This window comes from Quercus lobata, chromosome 12 (assembly GCF_001633185.2).
Source record: "Quercus lobata isolate SW786 chromosome 12, ValleyOak3.0 Primary Assembly, whole genome shotgun sequence".
NCBI classification, from domain to species: Eukaryota; Viridiplantae; Streptophyta; class Magnoliopsida; order Fagales; family Fagaceae; genus Quercus; species Quercus lobata.
The window spans coordinates 34,749,503-34,765,921 of record NC_044915.1 but is presented as its reverse complement, the minus strand read 5'-3'; the positions used below and the strand labels follow the sequence as shown (position 1 = coordinate 34,765,921).

Genomic DNA, 16,419 nt, shown 5'->3' with positions numbered 1-16,419 from the left:
AAGTTGTACAAGAGATCTTTTTCTGGCCTATACCTGCTGTGCATATACCCTGAAGCAGTTGAGCTACTCCTAGAAGAGTTACATGAAGGGATTTATGGGAGCCACACAGGGGGCAAGTCTTTGTCTCACAAGGCCCTCACAGAAGGCTATTGGTGGCCAAATATGCAGAAGGAAGTATAAGAATATGTGAAGAAGTATGACCAGTGCCAAAAATTTGCACCAAACATTCATTAACCAGGAGGAGTCCTTAACCCATTGTCCAGCTCTTGGCCTTTTGCCCAATGGGGATTGCACATTGTAGGCCCTTTCCCTAAAGTGGCAGGGAATAAAAGATACTCATTGGTCGACACAGATTACTTTACTAAGTGGATTGAAGTCGAACCTTTGGAAAATATCATAGATGCGGATGCTAAGAAATTTATTTGGAAGAATATTGTCACTCGGTTTAGAATCCCTCATACGCTCATCTAGGACAACAGATTGCAATTTGATGGTAAAGCCTTCAGGAGGTATTGCTACGATCTGGACATAACCAACAGATATTCCATCCCGGCATATCCACAAGGGAATGGGGAGGCCGAAGCTGTCAACAAAGTCATAGTTAGTGGGCTTAAAAAGAGGTTAGATGATGCAAAGGGAAAGTGGGTGGAAGAACTGCCACACATCCTCTGGACATACGGAACTACGCCTTGTAGATCCATAGGCGAGACCCCCTTTTCAATGATATATGGGTTCGAGGCTGTTATTCCTCTAGAAATTGGATTCCCAACACTGAGACAAGTTCTTTCATGCCAGGCAGTAATGATGGGCTACTGGAGAAGAGCTTGGACTTAATTGAAGAACGAAGAGAAAATGCCATAGCCCAATTGGCCTACTATCAACACAAGCTCAAGCGGGGTACAATGCCAACGTAAAGCTAAGGCCTCTAACAGTTGGAGACTTGGTATTAAGAAAGGTCTTAGGAACTACAAAAAACCCAACATAGGGAAAATTGAGACCTAACTGAGAAGAGTCATACCGTATCACATCAGTGGCTGGAATAGGTGCATACTATCTTATGGACCTAAAGGAAAGGGTTATACCATGCCCTTGGAATGTAAATAACTTCAAAAGATACTATTATTAATAAAAGTCTCCTTTGTCACATTCTTGTGTATTACATTATTTATTGAGCTTCATGTGATTATTTTTCTTAGTGTTAAATAGAACCCTAGCTACGTCTGGTCCATCGGACCACCTATTTTGGGTAAATTAATACTTCCATTATTTTCCTAAGTGTTAAACAGAACCCTAGCTACATTTGGTCCCTCGGACCACCTGCTTTGGGTAAATTAACACTTCCATTATTTTTCTAAGTGTTAAATAGAACCCTAGCTACGTCTGGTCCCTCGGACTACCTGCTTTGGGTAAATTAACATTTCCAATTACTTTCCTAAGTGTTAAACAGAACTTGAGCTACGTCTGGTTCCTCGGACCACTTGCCCTGGGTAAATTAGTACTTAATGATATATGTTCATTTTTCCTGAGTGTCAGAGCCTACCCCAGGTTACACTCAGCTCCTCGGATCATTGGCCTTCGGTAATTTAATGTTTTTGGATGTTTACCTAAGTGTTGAACATAATGAAAGTTGTCTGTCTCTAATAGGGGTAAGTGAAAATTCTCTTCATTCCTGGTACTTATTCTGTTAGCAAGGTATTACTGTTAATTTTCAGTAAAAGGATAGCCGCTGTTAAATTGCTGTTTGCAATTGAAGTTAAAAGACACATAGAGTAAAAAGAAAAGTCTTTTCATTAAATAAAATATAAAAAGTACATTGCGTCCAAAGGCAGAATGCCACCAAAAAAAATAATACAAAGAGAAAACTACAAAAGAAAATCCTATGCCTATGCCTTGGCCTGAGGAGGGTTCTCTTTGGAGTCAGCAGCCTTGGACTTGGACTCCGCTTCTTTAGCCTTGGAGACCACCACGTCCTTGATCGTGAGCGTGTCCTCGGACTATTTGGCCTTGGCTGGTGGCTGAACCTCCTTACCCTTTTCAGCCCTTACTGGGACCTTATCTACATCAAGAGGATGGGCTTGGATGGTGGGTAGCTGCTCAGGAGCAGGGAGTGTTACTGGAACTTCCCGGATGTCCTCCAAGAAGAAAACATTTTCAGCCCTCCTGAGTTTGGAGTCCGTAGGGATTCCCGCCGGATTGAGCACCTCGGCCTATGTCTCGATGCAGTAATTCCTGCACACTTCAGCTACCTCTTCTGCCAGCTGGGTCTCTGTTTCTAGCACCACACATTGGTTTGACGCCGTCTCCGTGATCTCAGAAGCTTCGCTGGCCACCCAGGTTGCATCCTTAGCTTCCTCCAGCTCGGCCTTGAGATCTAGGACCAACTGTCTCGAGGTGGCCAGTTCTACCTCGATCATGTGGAGCTGTTTTCGTTGGTCCTCGGCCTACATCTCCGCACTCTTTAGACCTACCTCGGTACTCAGGCGAGCCTTGTCCGCTTCTTTCAGCTATTCGGACAGCTCCATTTGTTCTTGTTTGAGGGCCTCTAAGGACTTCTCAACATCAGCATAGGAGCTAGCCTCATTACGGGCGTTATGGACCCATTCCTCGGCCATAAAAACTTGTTGAGTAACCTGCACAAAAACAACGAAGGAATCCCATGAATAAAAATGTAAAGAAAGAATGGAAGTGTAGCTTGGCATTTAATTCAAAGAAACGTTAGATTGCTTACCATAGCGAGGTCTCTCTTTAGGGATAGGAAGAGATCAGGTTGCTTGAAGCGCCTGTAAGCCTCCATGTCTCTGGGGAGGAGAAGGGGCTGCTCTAGGTCTTTAGCAATGTAGTCCGAACCCCCCTATAGAATTCTCGAATTGAAGCATCCCAAGGGATGGCAGTGCCATCCAGCTCCAGCCTTGGAGCCCAAGTGCATTGTGACCGGCCCACGTCGACCCCGAGGGAATCCTCTTTGCTCTCCACAGATGAGCCCTTCTTTTCTCGGACAGTCTTTTGCTGCTTCATCCCTTTTGAAGGAGCCACCTCACCTTCCTCCAACTCCTGCACCTTCCTTTTCTTCATCAAGTCAGGATAAGGGAGCAGGCCAACTGAAGTCACTAGGAGAGGAGGAGGAGGCTGGAGGTTGGCAGGAACTTAGGATTTGGGGACATCCTTGGATGACCCCCATTTGTTCCTCGCAGCGATGAGACCCTTCAATCCCTTCCTTGGGTTGATGTCCATCTCTTCTTCCTCCTTGGAACTAGGGTCAACACGGGCAATGATGAGCTTGAGAGATTGGGCAACAGATTGCCTATCCAACTTGTCCTCGAAGTCCGGGAGTTGGATTATAGGATTTTCCCTTTCTTCCTTGTCTTCCTCGAGGTAAAACTAGTCAATCTCGACCTCGAGGGATAGACGTGAGGTAGCTGTTTCCTCCATCTGTGCGATTACTACTCGCGGAGAACGTTGAATGGGAAGTTCAACCAGTGGAAGGTCCTCTCGAGCCAAGAAACCGAGGCGCGAGACGTCTATCTGGTTGATTCTTGGATCGCCTGCCCTGATTGCATGACCTACATCCTGAAATGCGGTTGACAAGGGCTCGAAGTCCAGTATTAAGTGGATGGGTCGCAGTTGTTAGTCTTTGCTCATAAAGATCTCGGACTGCAGCACCTTGTTGAAAGCTGCTACGTTGACAAGACTGAGTTTGGGAGCAACGTGCACTTTATCTGCAAAAACATCCGAGAAGTAAACCATGATTAGATTGATGAAATCCATTGTCGAAGTAAAACGAAGTGTTAGAAAGAAAAGATGGTAAGGCTAAGGGAGCTAAATCCCATGCCGAGGGACCTAAACCTAGGGTACCCCACTTGGATCTCCTTCTTGAGTTGGGCAGTGAAGACCGTCATGCCATTCCTTGGAGGCGATCAGGTAGTCATCCTTCATGCCTTTATTGGATTTGGGAAGACACAATATTAGTCTAACAACATCGGACCGAGACTTTAGGTAATATTCGGTGTCGAAGAGCTTGTGGCACTCATACATATGAACTACACCATGCCACGTGAGTCTCAGGCTCATCTGCTTGTTGAGAGTGTCTACGCTACCCAAGACCCTAAATAGGTTAGGGGCGCATTGATGGGGGGTCAACCTATGGTTGATCAGATAATTCCGGGTCACCCTACCCACAGGAAGGGTCATTCCTCCATCTATGAAAGCCATCATTGGAATGACAACCTCCCCTTCCTTCCTATTTGTTACCATTTGGTCAGGAGAACAATACCGTAGTGCTACTCCCCACGGAATGTGGTACCTAGCTTTAAAGCCTTCCATACCAGCATCAGAATCTATGAGGTGCTTAAACCTACCCATTTGGTCAAACTAAAGGGAAGTGGGTGAAGTTTTTAAAGAAAGGAGGCAAAGAATGAAGGGCCGAGGTGAGAAAAACCTAAAAGAAAAATAAAAACTTACGGGAAAATGAGTGAGTGACACTGTAGGATGTTCTTGAAAGATTGAGAGTTCTTGAGAGTTTGAGAGTCCTTGAAAGTTTGTGAGTTCTTGAGAGTTTGAGAGTTTTTATAAAGTAAGAAAAAAGGAGCCCTTCAGGCGCCTTATATAGGAAGAGGAATTGAGTGGGAGTTATCCCGCTCAAAATTCGAAGAGAAATGTCCACCGTAGGATCTGTTCCTCATCGTTGGATGAGGGGAACAAAGTGCTGCCTAGAGAAATTAATGACGCATCGCGGGTTTCGAAGCGTCAGTAACAATTATAGGGCACGCAAAGCGGTACTCCCACATGTGTAAACCAAGGAAATTGGTAACCTTAACTCATAACTAATCAAAACCCCGCTTCTTCTCCTCGAATAAGAGGGAAAAACCGGAGTTTTGAGGGGCTATTGTAGGGATAAAGGCCCAAAATTGTAAATTGGGCCTCGGGCTTCGGCCGAGGAAGTTGATTGGTCTGAGGACTAATAAACAACAGTAAGGATGTCAAGATCGAAGTTCTATAAGTAACATGTAAGTGGAGAAGTCGGGAAAGGTGGTCCGCGGAGGATTATTTCCTCGAATGAACAAAGCACAGATCAAATGCCTATTCTACCGCCCAAAGTGACCCTACAGGAGACTCTGTTGAGAAGGGCATGCTTGTTAAAACGAGCTGGAAGAATAGGAGTTAGGAAATATCTAAGGAAAATCTGCTGCCACCGCATTAAATGCCTTGCAGCTAACTTTCTGACTGCATTTATGTGGAAAAGACCCTTGAACAATGTTGTCTTGGCTACCACAACTCACAGAAGGCCTAAAAGGGTGTCTGATGGGACAAGCACTCGAGTAGTAGCTTGAATGATCGACAAGTGTAGGATCAAGATCGTCCAAAGGGAACTATATAATGTAAGAGATCCTCCATGGATGGGGATGGAGAAAATCACAAGACAAACACCATAGCAATCAAGAACCAACTCTGTAATCAAACTTGAAAGGAATATATAGGAACTAATCTCCTCGGATTGTGCTGAGGATGACTTTCTCTAATTCAATTGAACCTGTTTCCCTGTTCCGGTCAACTGGGCCCACTTTTTTCACGATCCAACTCATTCTAACCCAGTTTTCTAACCCACTCTCTACAAATTCATTGTTTTGGGCTTTTTTGGCCTAGGTCCATCCATCATCCAGGCCAGTGTTCAAAGTTTGGCCCTTACATATATATACATATATATACACACACACATACACAGATTTCTATCTTTTCACTCAAAATTTTTTTTTTTTGGAGATTTGGAGGGGTTGTTGATGAGAATGGTTGTTTGACAGTTTTGGTAGATGAGAAGGTTGGATTTTTTTTTTTTTTTTTTTTTCTAGTTTTGTTTTGGAAGTATGGTTCTCTTGCTTGGGGTTTTTGGTTTTATTTTGGGAGTTTGTAGTGAGGTTTGGCTGGCAGCTGTTTTGTGTTGATGAAAATGGGAAAAATGAGGGATTTTTCCAATGGATTTTTGGGTTATGTTGGGAAGGGGTTTCATTGGTGGTTTTCGGTTGCTTGTTGCTGTTGGTTGTGGCTTTGGGTTGGTGAAGGAAAGGAGGGAAGTTTTTGTAATTTTTTTTCCTAGGAAAGGGTTCTGTTTATGGAGTTTTAGGTAGGTGAAAAGGCAGTGAGTGTATTTCCTAAAGTTAAAGGTAATGTCAAGGGAGTGAAATGAGGTAAGGTATAGAGAGTCCTCTCATGGCTCGAAAAAGAGTTATGCTTGTACCACATAAAGTGGCATAACTTGTGCCATAACTCACCCACATGGCAAGTTGTGAATGGTAGAGAGGTGATGGTGGGCAAATTATGAACGGTAGAGAGGTGATGGTAGGAACACCCCTCTACTATTCACAACCTACCATGTGGGTGAGTTGTGGCACAAGTTGTGCCACTTTATGTGGCACTAGCATAGCTTCTGAAAAAATGAGAAGGGGTATTTTTAGGGTTTTGTGCCTCCAAAGAAAGGGCTAATGATTCTTATTCTCCTTTCAATAGGAAATAAAAGGTATTTATATGGGGCATAGAAAGGGCATGGATAAGATGAGTGAGATGACTCATTGGAAAAGATTATAAGAATGAGTGAGACTAGAATATGACAAAGTTAATAACTTGATATGCCCATTAATTAAAAGAAATAAACTTGACTTCTAAATATATCACATGTATAACCTAATAAAAATAAAGAGACCAAATATGACAAAGTAAATGAACTCGAACAAAAAATAGGATACTTAATTTATGAAAATCTGTTAAATTCATTAATCAATTTGATAGTACTAATTTTCCATGGAAATCACACTTAATTTTAGTCTATGTCACATAGAAAATTACATACTTTTTTCACAATTAAAATACGACATGGTTAATTACATTCAATCAGTAATATCTAACCAAATTCATACCTAATCATCGTCTTGCATAACACCAAAATTAATCCAATCACATGGTTAGATTTCAAATGAAGCTCAATCATATTTAGTCAACCACGTAGAAATTGATTAAAAAAAAAAAAAAAAAAAAAAGGGTATAACTATTAAAACAATGAAATCCTTTAATTTTAGACTAAAACTTATAATGAAATTTTCTTCTGGACTAAAATGGTTTAGTCATTGACTTCATACACCAAACTTTTGTATTAGATGAAACCATATGTAACTCTATATATAGTTACTGCATTTGCTTTGAAATTCAAGGAAATTATATAAAATACAATGAGATATGTGGAAACACATACTTTGTCCACTAGCACTATCATAAGGCAATTTTTCATCCTCTACTCTTTCTTATTCATCCACAATAAATACATTATACTTCAAATTTCTAACATTTGATATTACAAATATGGATAAGTTATTTATGAAGAAAAGCATAAATAATTCAAACTACGAATTTAAAAGAAGAGAAAATAACATACATTTATGTATTTCATCTATTTAAGAGAGTAGTTAAAAAAAAAATACTTGAAGATCAAGCAGTTGAAGCACTTGTGTGCAGCGCAACCAAGGAGGTGTAAAAGCCATCCTTGATTCTAATCAAATTGTCGTGCTTTCCTTTCTCTGCAATAACTCCATTTTTAACCACTGCGATTACATCTGCATTTCTGATTGTGGATAATCGATGTGCCACAACAACTGTAGTTCGGTTAACCATGACACGATCCAATGCATCTTGGACCACCCTCTCAGACTCAGCATCTAGTGCACTAGTGGCTTCATCTAATAATAATATCTTTGGACTTCTAATCATGGCACGTGCAATGGCTACCCGTTGCTTCTGTCCGCCAGATAATTGAACTCCGCGTTCTCCTACTACTGTATCATAACCCTGCATTTTGCATTGTAAGAATGATAGGAAAAGAAATTACAGTCCATTATTTGCACATTAAAATTAACTACCAACAGTTGTAGAAGTCAAAGTGATGTTATCCTCTTCAATTATATAGTTTGTTAATTGACTTAATTACATGTAACTTTAGAAATGATAATGAAACAAATACCGGGAAATGCTTTTCTTTGTTCTAACCTGTTGTAAGCCACTAATAAACGTATGAGCATTGGCTAACTCCGCTGCAGCTATGATTTCTGACTCAGTTGCATTTCCTCCCCTTCCATATGCAATATTGGCACGAATAGTTTCATTAAATAAAATTGGTTCTTGAATCACAAGACCCATCTGCTGCCTCAACCATTTCACTTGAAATTCCTTAATTTCAATTCCATCTAGCGTAATATGACCAGAATCAGGATCATAAAACCTTTGCAATAATGCAATCACAGTGGATTTCCCACTCCCACTTTCTCCAACCAGAGCAATTGTCTAAAAAAAAGGAAAATAGATTGCATACTAATATAATTTTTGTATAATGGCAAGCAAGAACAAATTTTGTGATTATATCTTGTGCTAGTTGCTTGGAATTAATGATGTAACTTTACCTTCCCAGAATGAATTGTCAAGCTAAGATCTTGGAAAATTTGAATATCTGGCCTACATGGATATTTGAAGCTTACATGATGAAGCTCAATTTCTCCCTTCAGATTCTCCAATGTCATCCCAAACTCATTACTTGGGTCTATCTTTGACTGTCGGTCCACTATTGCAAATATGGAACCAGAAGCGTTCTTGGCTTTGCCAGTATCAGGACCTATGTTGTTTGAAAGAAAAATTCCTATAGATGTTATGGTCAAAGCAAAGAAAACCTGCAAGCCAAATATCCATCTTTAGATAAGGTAATTTGGTGTGAAACAGTCTTGTTTAAATATTATCTGTTAGTTAGTATACAACACTTTTTGAACGCTTATCAAATATAGTTATATAGAAGGAATGTTTACTTGAAAAACATCTAAGAATGTTGCTTTCCTAGCCTGAACGAGACGAGCACCTATATAGAAAGTTGTAGCATAGACAACAAACAACAAGCCAAAAGAAGTCCCAAATCCAATTCCAGTGATCAAGCCTTGCCTTATCCCTGCCTTCGTTGGGCCTTCACATTTGCTTCTGTACAGCTTCATCACCTTGTCTTCAGCACAGAAAGAAGCAACTGTTCTGATACTTCCAACTGCATCATTAGCAACTTGGCTTGCTTCCTCATACTTCAACTGCAACCACATAGATTTACATCAACTACAAGTAATGAATAGTTTTATGCAACCATATAAATTGTGAAATTAATTAGCTGTGTTTAAAGTGGCAGCTTAGAGTTTTTAAACTAAAAGGCCTCAAGTGAGTAGATTGTTCTCTGCGTGACACTCTTCTTCTTTTTTTTATTTCTAAACACAGAAAATTGTTGTTGTATTTTTAACCAAATAGGCTCCAAGTATTTTTAAATGGTTGAGTCCATTTTCTCCAATCAAAAATTAAATTTTACTTCATTTCCTTTGAAAGTCATAATGTATATAGCATGCCATAGCCACACAAAGAGGAAAATGGGGTTAGTAGTTTTAGAGCAGACCTTTGCACCTGCATTGAATCCTTTCAAGAACTTTACTTGAACGTATCCATTGACTCCGATGAGAGGAGTCAATGCAAGGATAATAAATGTCAACTGCCAACTTGCAAGAAATGAAATGACCAAACCTGCAGCTGCTGAAGTAATAGCATGAACCGTCAGACGAAGAGTATCTCCAACAAGGGCACGCATTGTTGCTGCATTTTCTGAGAGCCTAGCACCAACTGAGCCACTCGAGTGCACAGGCGCATCAAACCAACCAATCTCCATGTGAACCAGCTTCTCAAAACACATCAATCGAATTCGTGCTATTAACTTACACCCAGCTACAGCAAAGAGGTATTCTCTTGCTGAAATTGCCAGAAATGATACCATACCAAGGGCCACAAACATTAGTGACCAAAAGTTTGAATCCTTTTTCAATTTAGGAGGTGGTTCATAAAATGATTTGATTACCCTAGTAAGCAGTATACTAAATATGGGAAGTATTATGCCGTTGATAATTGCAGCTATAGTCCCAAGAAGAAGTACAGGAATCTCTGGCTTGTTGAGGTAGGCAATGCGGCTGATTGAGACCTTGTGATAGTTTTCTTCTGTTTCTGCCAGTCGTTCATTAGGGAGGGTAACTTCTGTTGGCACGACTGATGATGCACGACTAAAGCTTTGTACTAATGTCATTCTTTGACTATGTCTAAGACGTGACTGTCTAAAAGATTCAGCAGAAGTTTCTGATCTGTTTTGATCATCTGCATGTTGTTCTGACTCCTTGTCTACTTCTTGCAAGCGTATAAGCTGAGAGTATGCTCCATTAGGATCCTTAATTAGTTCTGAGTGTGATCCTGATAGAGTTACAGATAAATTTTCAGGTGATATGCATCTCCCATTTAGGTCTAATCCAAGGTTTGAGAGTTGATCAAAAATTCAATTAGAAGATTTCAAGACAAATTTGAGAGGCAATAAGTTCTGGAAGGCAATATCTTTTTCCTTTTGCAAATTGTAATTCTATTTAACATCCAAAATATAAACCAGTGAATCAAAAAGTTGCTGAAATTATGCACAATGATGTATATGCTTAATGAAAATTGTTGATTTAACTGTCCACATAACGTGGGACAATTTGCAAAGATAGCAGATTTAGGCTATGAAGAAAAGAGTCGAATAGCATACCTTTCTCAACCGTCTTTCCCATGTGAATGACTTCAATTGTATCAGCATTCCTCACAGTGATCAAACGGTGGGCAACAATGATGGTTGTCCGGTTGAGCATAATCCTGTCCAATGCCTCCTGCACTACCCTCTCAGACTTTGCATCAAGTGCACTTGTAGCTTCATCGAGGAGTAAGATTCTTGGGTCTTTCAAAATTGCTCTTGCAATGGCAACTCTTTGCTTCTGACCACCAGACAGTTGTGTTCCGTGCTCCCCAACCAGGGTATCTAGTCCCTGGAAATCAAATTCAAATTAGAAAGTAAATTAACAAATTTTATGGGAATAGAGGAGAAAATAACCTCTTATATTCCAATGAATGGAGGATAAGACAAAACCTGAGGCAAATTATCAATAAATTTAAAAGCATTTGCGAGTTCGGATGCAATTCTGATCTCGTCATACGTTGCTTCATCTTTTCCATATGCAATATTATCCTTAATGCTGGATGAAAACAAGACAGGTTCTTGGCTAACAAGACCAATTTTTTCCCTAATCCATTTAAGCTGGAAGTCTTTCAAGTTAATGCCATCTATGAGAACTTCACCAGCATGTGGGTCATAGAATCTCTCAATTAGACTAATCACGGTTGATTTTCCACTTCCACTTTGTCCAACCAAAGCTGTAGTTGTGCCACTAGGAATATAAAGAGAGAATCCACGTAATATTGGCTCATCTGGTCTAGTTGGATAACTGAAATAAACGTCTTTAAACTCTATATCTCCACGAATATCATCCAAAATTTTTCCCTTTGAGTTATAAGAATCTATCTCTGGCCTCCTCTTGATAGTCTCAAACATCTTATAAGCCGCAGCTTTACCAGCAAAAAAGGCACTCATGCAGGGAGATGCCTCGCCTAGGGACCTGAAACATCCACATGATAGCAAAATGAATGAAATAAATAATGAATAAGCCAAAAAAGTTACTGATACCTCTTTACATAAGTTTATGAGTGTGCATGTTTCCACCTTAATTAGGAAAGAAAATAGATGAAATTTTCCACATGAAGCATGAATTATGTCTTTAATAGCATGTTTACATACAATTGGAAGCTTAAAATTTTCAAATTGCAGCTTACATGGATCCAATTATTATAGCCATGACCACGTTCAGCACATCACCCCCATTGTACTTTTTCCTCAGTATCAATTTTGATCCATACCATATAGCCAAACCATAGCTGGTGTACATGACTGACGTAACAATGGCCAAACTTAACCCTGATACCAAACCTTCGTAAACATCAGATTTGTAAGCAGTTATAACGTACTTTTTGTAATTATTTATAGCTTGCTTCTCCCCAGTAAATGATGCAACCTAGAAAAGAACCAAATGGTGGATATCATACATTTGCTAGAAAAACCAACAATGCAAAACGCATTGTATTGAGAGCTAAATTAGAAGTTTTCTCTGGCATGTAGATAGTTTGATGACGTGACATACCATTCTTATTGAGCCAATTGTTTGTTCAACTACATTTGCTGCATTTGCATAAGCACTTTGTCCACGGGATGCTGTCTTGGATATGATGATGGACATAAGACCACCAGATGCCACAAGAAGAGGAATTGAGGATAGCAAGACAAGGGTAAGGAGCCACCCTTTGAAAATTGCTACAGAAAATCCCCCAATGAATGTTGATACCAGTTGCAGAAATCTTCCAACCTGTACAAGCAAACATACTCTTTTATCACCAGGAACACATTTAGATGCATAATATGAATATAACTCAGGCTGACTTTTGGCCAGTTGTGAGTTTTAATGTTGTTGGTGCAACAATATAGTACCTTCTCACCCATGGCATCTTGTATGAGAACAGTATCACCTGACATTCTCCCAACAACCTCTCCAGTGTTTGTTTCCATATCAAAGAAAGCAACATCTTGTCTCAAAATTGTCTTCAAATACAAACCCCTTATTCGTGCAGCCTGTCGCTCCCCTGTGACCATCCAGCAAGCCACCTCTAACAAGAACAAAGACAAGTTTACCATTTCTCAATGCCTGATAGATGAAAGGTTTTCTTTTATGCATAAAAATTCTGCAGTAATTTTTGATCATGGAATGTACTTACGGAGGAATCCTGCAACACCTATCCCTGCTGCCACGTAGAGAATTTTTACACAAACCTAAAACAGTACCAGGGTACTAAATGTCACCTTCTATCAATAATAGCATATCAGAAAGGAAAAGGAAGGGTTCACATACATCTTTAAAATCAAGATAAGTTTTCAATTGAAGAACTAAATGATAACATTAATAGAATTTAGATGGGACTTTTTAATTGTTACGTCAAAAATAAGTTAAGAATAAAACGAAATGTTCAACTACACTTTCTAGTGATAAAGATTGAAATTGACATCATAAATTAAGCTTTTGGAGCATATTTTTACCTTCGAAACTTCACGAACCATGTCTTTGTTATTCTGATTATTTCCCGCAGCATTAATCATTTCCCCAAAGAGTATTGTCAATATAGGCGTACCTAGCCCATTCCCAATGGCACCTATTGTGCCAATGATCATCAAGAGAACATCAGTGGAATCCGCAAATGAGAACAGCTTGAGAAATGAAACAGTGTTGGTATTCTTCTCTCCTATATTATCTTGATCATTAATCATGGAAGGGCTTTTCTCTGCTTCTTCATTGTTTTTTATTGCAGCGTCCTCATTTGTATTTCCATTCGAGCCTGTCCTTACCTCCATTTTACCAACTCCAATATGCTGGTCCAATTGTGGGCTACCTTACTTGGAATATTTAGAACAAAACAGCACCTGCTCAACAAAATGAAGGTGAAGTTAGCAGCTTACAAGCCAAGCAGTCAAAGTTGAACTAGTGGTCAGTTTCAAAAGATACTAGATAAAATCAGGGACTAACAAGATGATTATTAATTATAAATTGCCTCTCACGGTATCATGAAATATAATTCTAAAAGCAGCTAAAAGATGAACATGCAAAAGATGATTGATAAGGAAAATTCTTACTATAATAGACTAGAGAATTGACAAATTTTATATTTATATAACTTAGAAAGTCAAGAACCTTGCTTGCATTCCATTTTCTGTTTTCATCTTCATCTAGAACTTAATGCACTTCCCAACGAAGGAGCTGGTAAAAGAAATTAAGTATTAATATATATGGATTTCCTTTTCTTTGCTTTTTGAAAGTCAATTATAAGAAAAAAACATACCAGAAAAAAGTAAATGAATAGATGTCGAATACGGTGATGTCTATCAAGGCCCTTGTTAAGTAAAAAATTTTCACGTCTAGATCAATATACAACAAAACAATCTAGCAGAATTAATTACGAAAGGTGCCAATTTTGAGTGTTTTTATATGTAAAATCCATCCTTTGTTAAAATCAATTAAGAAAATTGATTATCAAAATTTTCCCATCAACCTTAACAAATAACAATTAAGCATGTTATCCCAAATTAGTACTGCACCACGAGCTCCATGCTGAGTATTTCGCAGCAAAGATTGCGAAAGAGACCCTAATACAAAATATAAATGTTTGATATTTTCTCAAAATTGCAAAATAGAAGCCGACATGAAATTTGACGATTGATGAATAAAATTTGATATTGGAGATTTTCCAAATAGTTAGGCTTTATGGGTTCTAGTTAGCTCAATTGATAAAGTTTCTAAATTAATGATAATCAATTGGTAAAGTTTCCAAATTGAAGATAACAGGCATCAAATTGCTTCCAAGTTGATAATAACAGTGAGCAATTTGACTGCTATCAAAATGTAAGGATTAAATTAACTACAAGTTAAAAATAAGAAGCACCAAATTGATAGTGACTCCAAAAATGTAGGGACTAAAATGGTATTTTGCCAAAAAGCAATTGGTATTTTAGCCTAATGATAATAAAAATCATCGTAAATTGTACACCAACGCCGGATCTAGTTATAAATAAAGCCAATGATTTGGCCCAGACATTAGCCCAAACCATGTATTTTCCAACAAATACAAGACCCAATCCATGAACCCATTGGAACCTTATCTGAAGTAGTGCAAAGCCAATCCCCCTGATATGATCAGTTTAGAGCACCAGTTTGCAATCCAGGTTCCTATTAAAATTCTTTGCTGAAGCTTATCTATCTATATATATCTAAAAGTTGAAGCGTAGAGTTTAATGTTGCTGCATTCCTGTTGAGCTACATTAACACCATATTATCAACCTATTTTCAATATTTTCTCTCTTTTAAAAAAAATATATATATATTTTTCTCCTTATTAATTTGCCACTTTACAATTATACATTCTCCAACATTTACTTATTTTTATATTTTTATCTCCCCACTACTCTATATCTTAACCTAATTACAATTTCTCCATCCCTTCATCTTCCTTTTATTTTGACTCTTCTTCTCCCCATTTTTTTTACTATAAAAATTTGTTATTTTCTATTCCATTCAAACCATATTTTGCTCACACAAAAAGGTGAATTCTCTCTCTCTCTCTCTCTCTCTCTCTCTCTCTCTCTCTCTCTCTCTCTATATATATATATATATATATATTCTTTCTTTTGGTGGATGTTTAGTTTTGAATATTCTTCTACTCATCATTTTCTTTTATATGATTTTGTTATTTGTCTCACATTCTCTTCCAAAAAGGTGATTGTTCTCTCTCTCTCTCTCTCTCTCTCTCTCTCTCTCTTATTAATTCTTTCTTGCAACTCTATTTTAGATTGATGAATTTTTTGTTTTTATTTTTATTTTTGTTCCTCTTCTTTTGGATGATACACTTTGGTGGTGTGTTTTTTGAGTTATATATCACATATACTCTCTATCCCTCTTATAGTTTTGGTTTGAGTTAATTTTTAGATATTTTAGAAGTGAGATGATTATGTATTTGAATGTCTCTATAAATTATTTGAATAATATCAATTGTAAATTTGTGATAAGGTTTGGTTATCATGAAAATCTTCTTAAGAGAATGAGAAAATCAAATAATTAATTTTGGAACTCAAAAATTTTAGTTGTAGAAGAAAAAAAAAAAAAAAAAACCATAACACACTATACACAAGTTTGAATAATATAGATCACTTGAAAAAAGAATACTATTTCTATCTTTTATCTCAAAAAAAAAAAAAAAAGGAATAATATTAATCAAATGCACCTCGGCTTTTTTTTTTTTACTCAAAATAATGAATGATATATTTGTAGAAATGGAAAGACGAAAAATAATTTTAGAAATAATATCTCTAGTACGTTTTATAGAATAAATCATACATTATACCATGTTACGAAATAGTTGTATATTCCCACGCATCGCGTGGGTCTACGACTAGTTATTTATTATTCTAGAGAACCCTGGTAATAGTTTTTTTTTTTGAGGAAGAGAACCCTGGTAATAGTTGAGCCAACTATTTTTTATTGTTATCAAGAGTTAGACCCATGGAATTTCAAGGTTTTTGAGATGGACCCGCTCTTTGAATGTTTGGGTTTATCAAATGAGCACAAAAAAGTTGGCAAAAATGGCCCATTAGCATTAATTTTTGAAATATTTAACAACAGAGCACTGTTTCGGAAATAATTAGGAAAATACCACTTTTTTCGAAAACGCCGCTATAAGGCCCGAAAACGTCACTATAGGGCTTAAAAAACGCCACTATAGGGCCCCTTGAACCTGTTATGGGGACTTATAAAAAAAATTTTGCGGGAAAACGCTGCTATAGGGCCCAAAAACGTCACTATAGGGCTTAAAAACGCCACTATAAGGCCCCTTGAAACTGTTATGGGACTTATAAAAAAATTTTGCAGG

The 16,419-nt window shown here is 38.1% G+C and overlaps 1 protein-coding gene across 1 annotated transcript; it reads right to left on the bottom strand.

Annotated features, from left to right (window-relative positions):
- Positions 1–7,470: 7,470 nt before the first annotated feature.
- LOC115971956 (ABC transporter B family member 11-like) lies at positions 7,471–13,306 on the bottom strand. Its single transcript, XM_031092081.1, has 12 exons — positions 13,043–13,306; positions 12,724–12,778; positions 12,440–12,615; positions 12,096–12,317; positions 11,731–11,969; positions 10,991–11,516; positions 10,616–10,889; positions 9,452–10,287; positions 8,832–9,098; positions 8,436–8,699; positions 8,026–8,319; positions 7,471–7,827 (listed from the first exon to the last, which is right to left on the bottom strand). Exons 1-12 carry the CDS (start codon positions 13,268–13,270, stop codon positions 7,471–7,473), a joined length of 3,738 nt encoding a protein of 1,245 aa, XP_030947941.1. The 5' UTR covers positions 13,271–13,306.
- Positions 13,307–16,419: the final 3,113 nt, after the last annotated feature.

Bases quoted from the DNA above. Each gene is read 5' to 3' on its own strand.
- LOC115971956 (XM_031092081.1), bottom strand. From the start codon at position 13,270: ATGATTAATGATCAAGATAATATAGGAGAGAAGAATACCAACACTGTT. The intron at 12,318-12,439 runs GTACTATATTGT...TTGCTTGTACAG, and splicing joins AAGATGCCATGGGTGAGAAG to GTTGGAAGATTTCTGCAACT. The intron at 8,320-8,435 runs GTAAAGTTACAT...CCTTTTTTTTAG, and splicing joins TGACAATTCATTCTGGGAAG to ACAATTGCTCTGGTTGGAGA.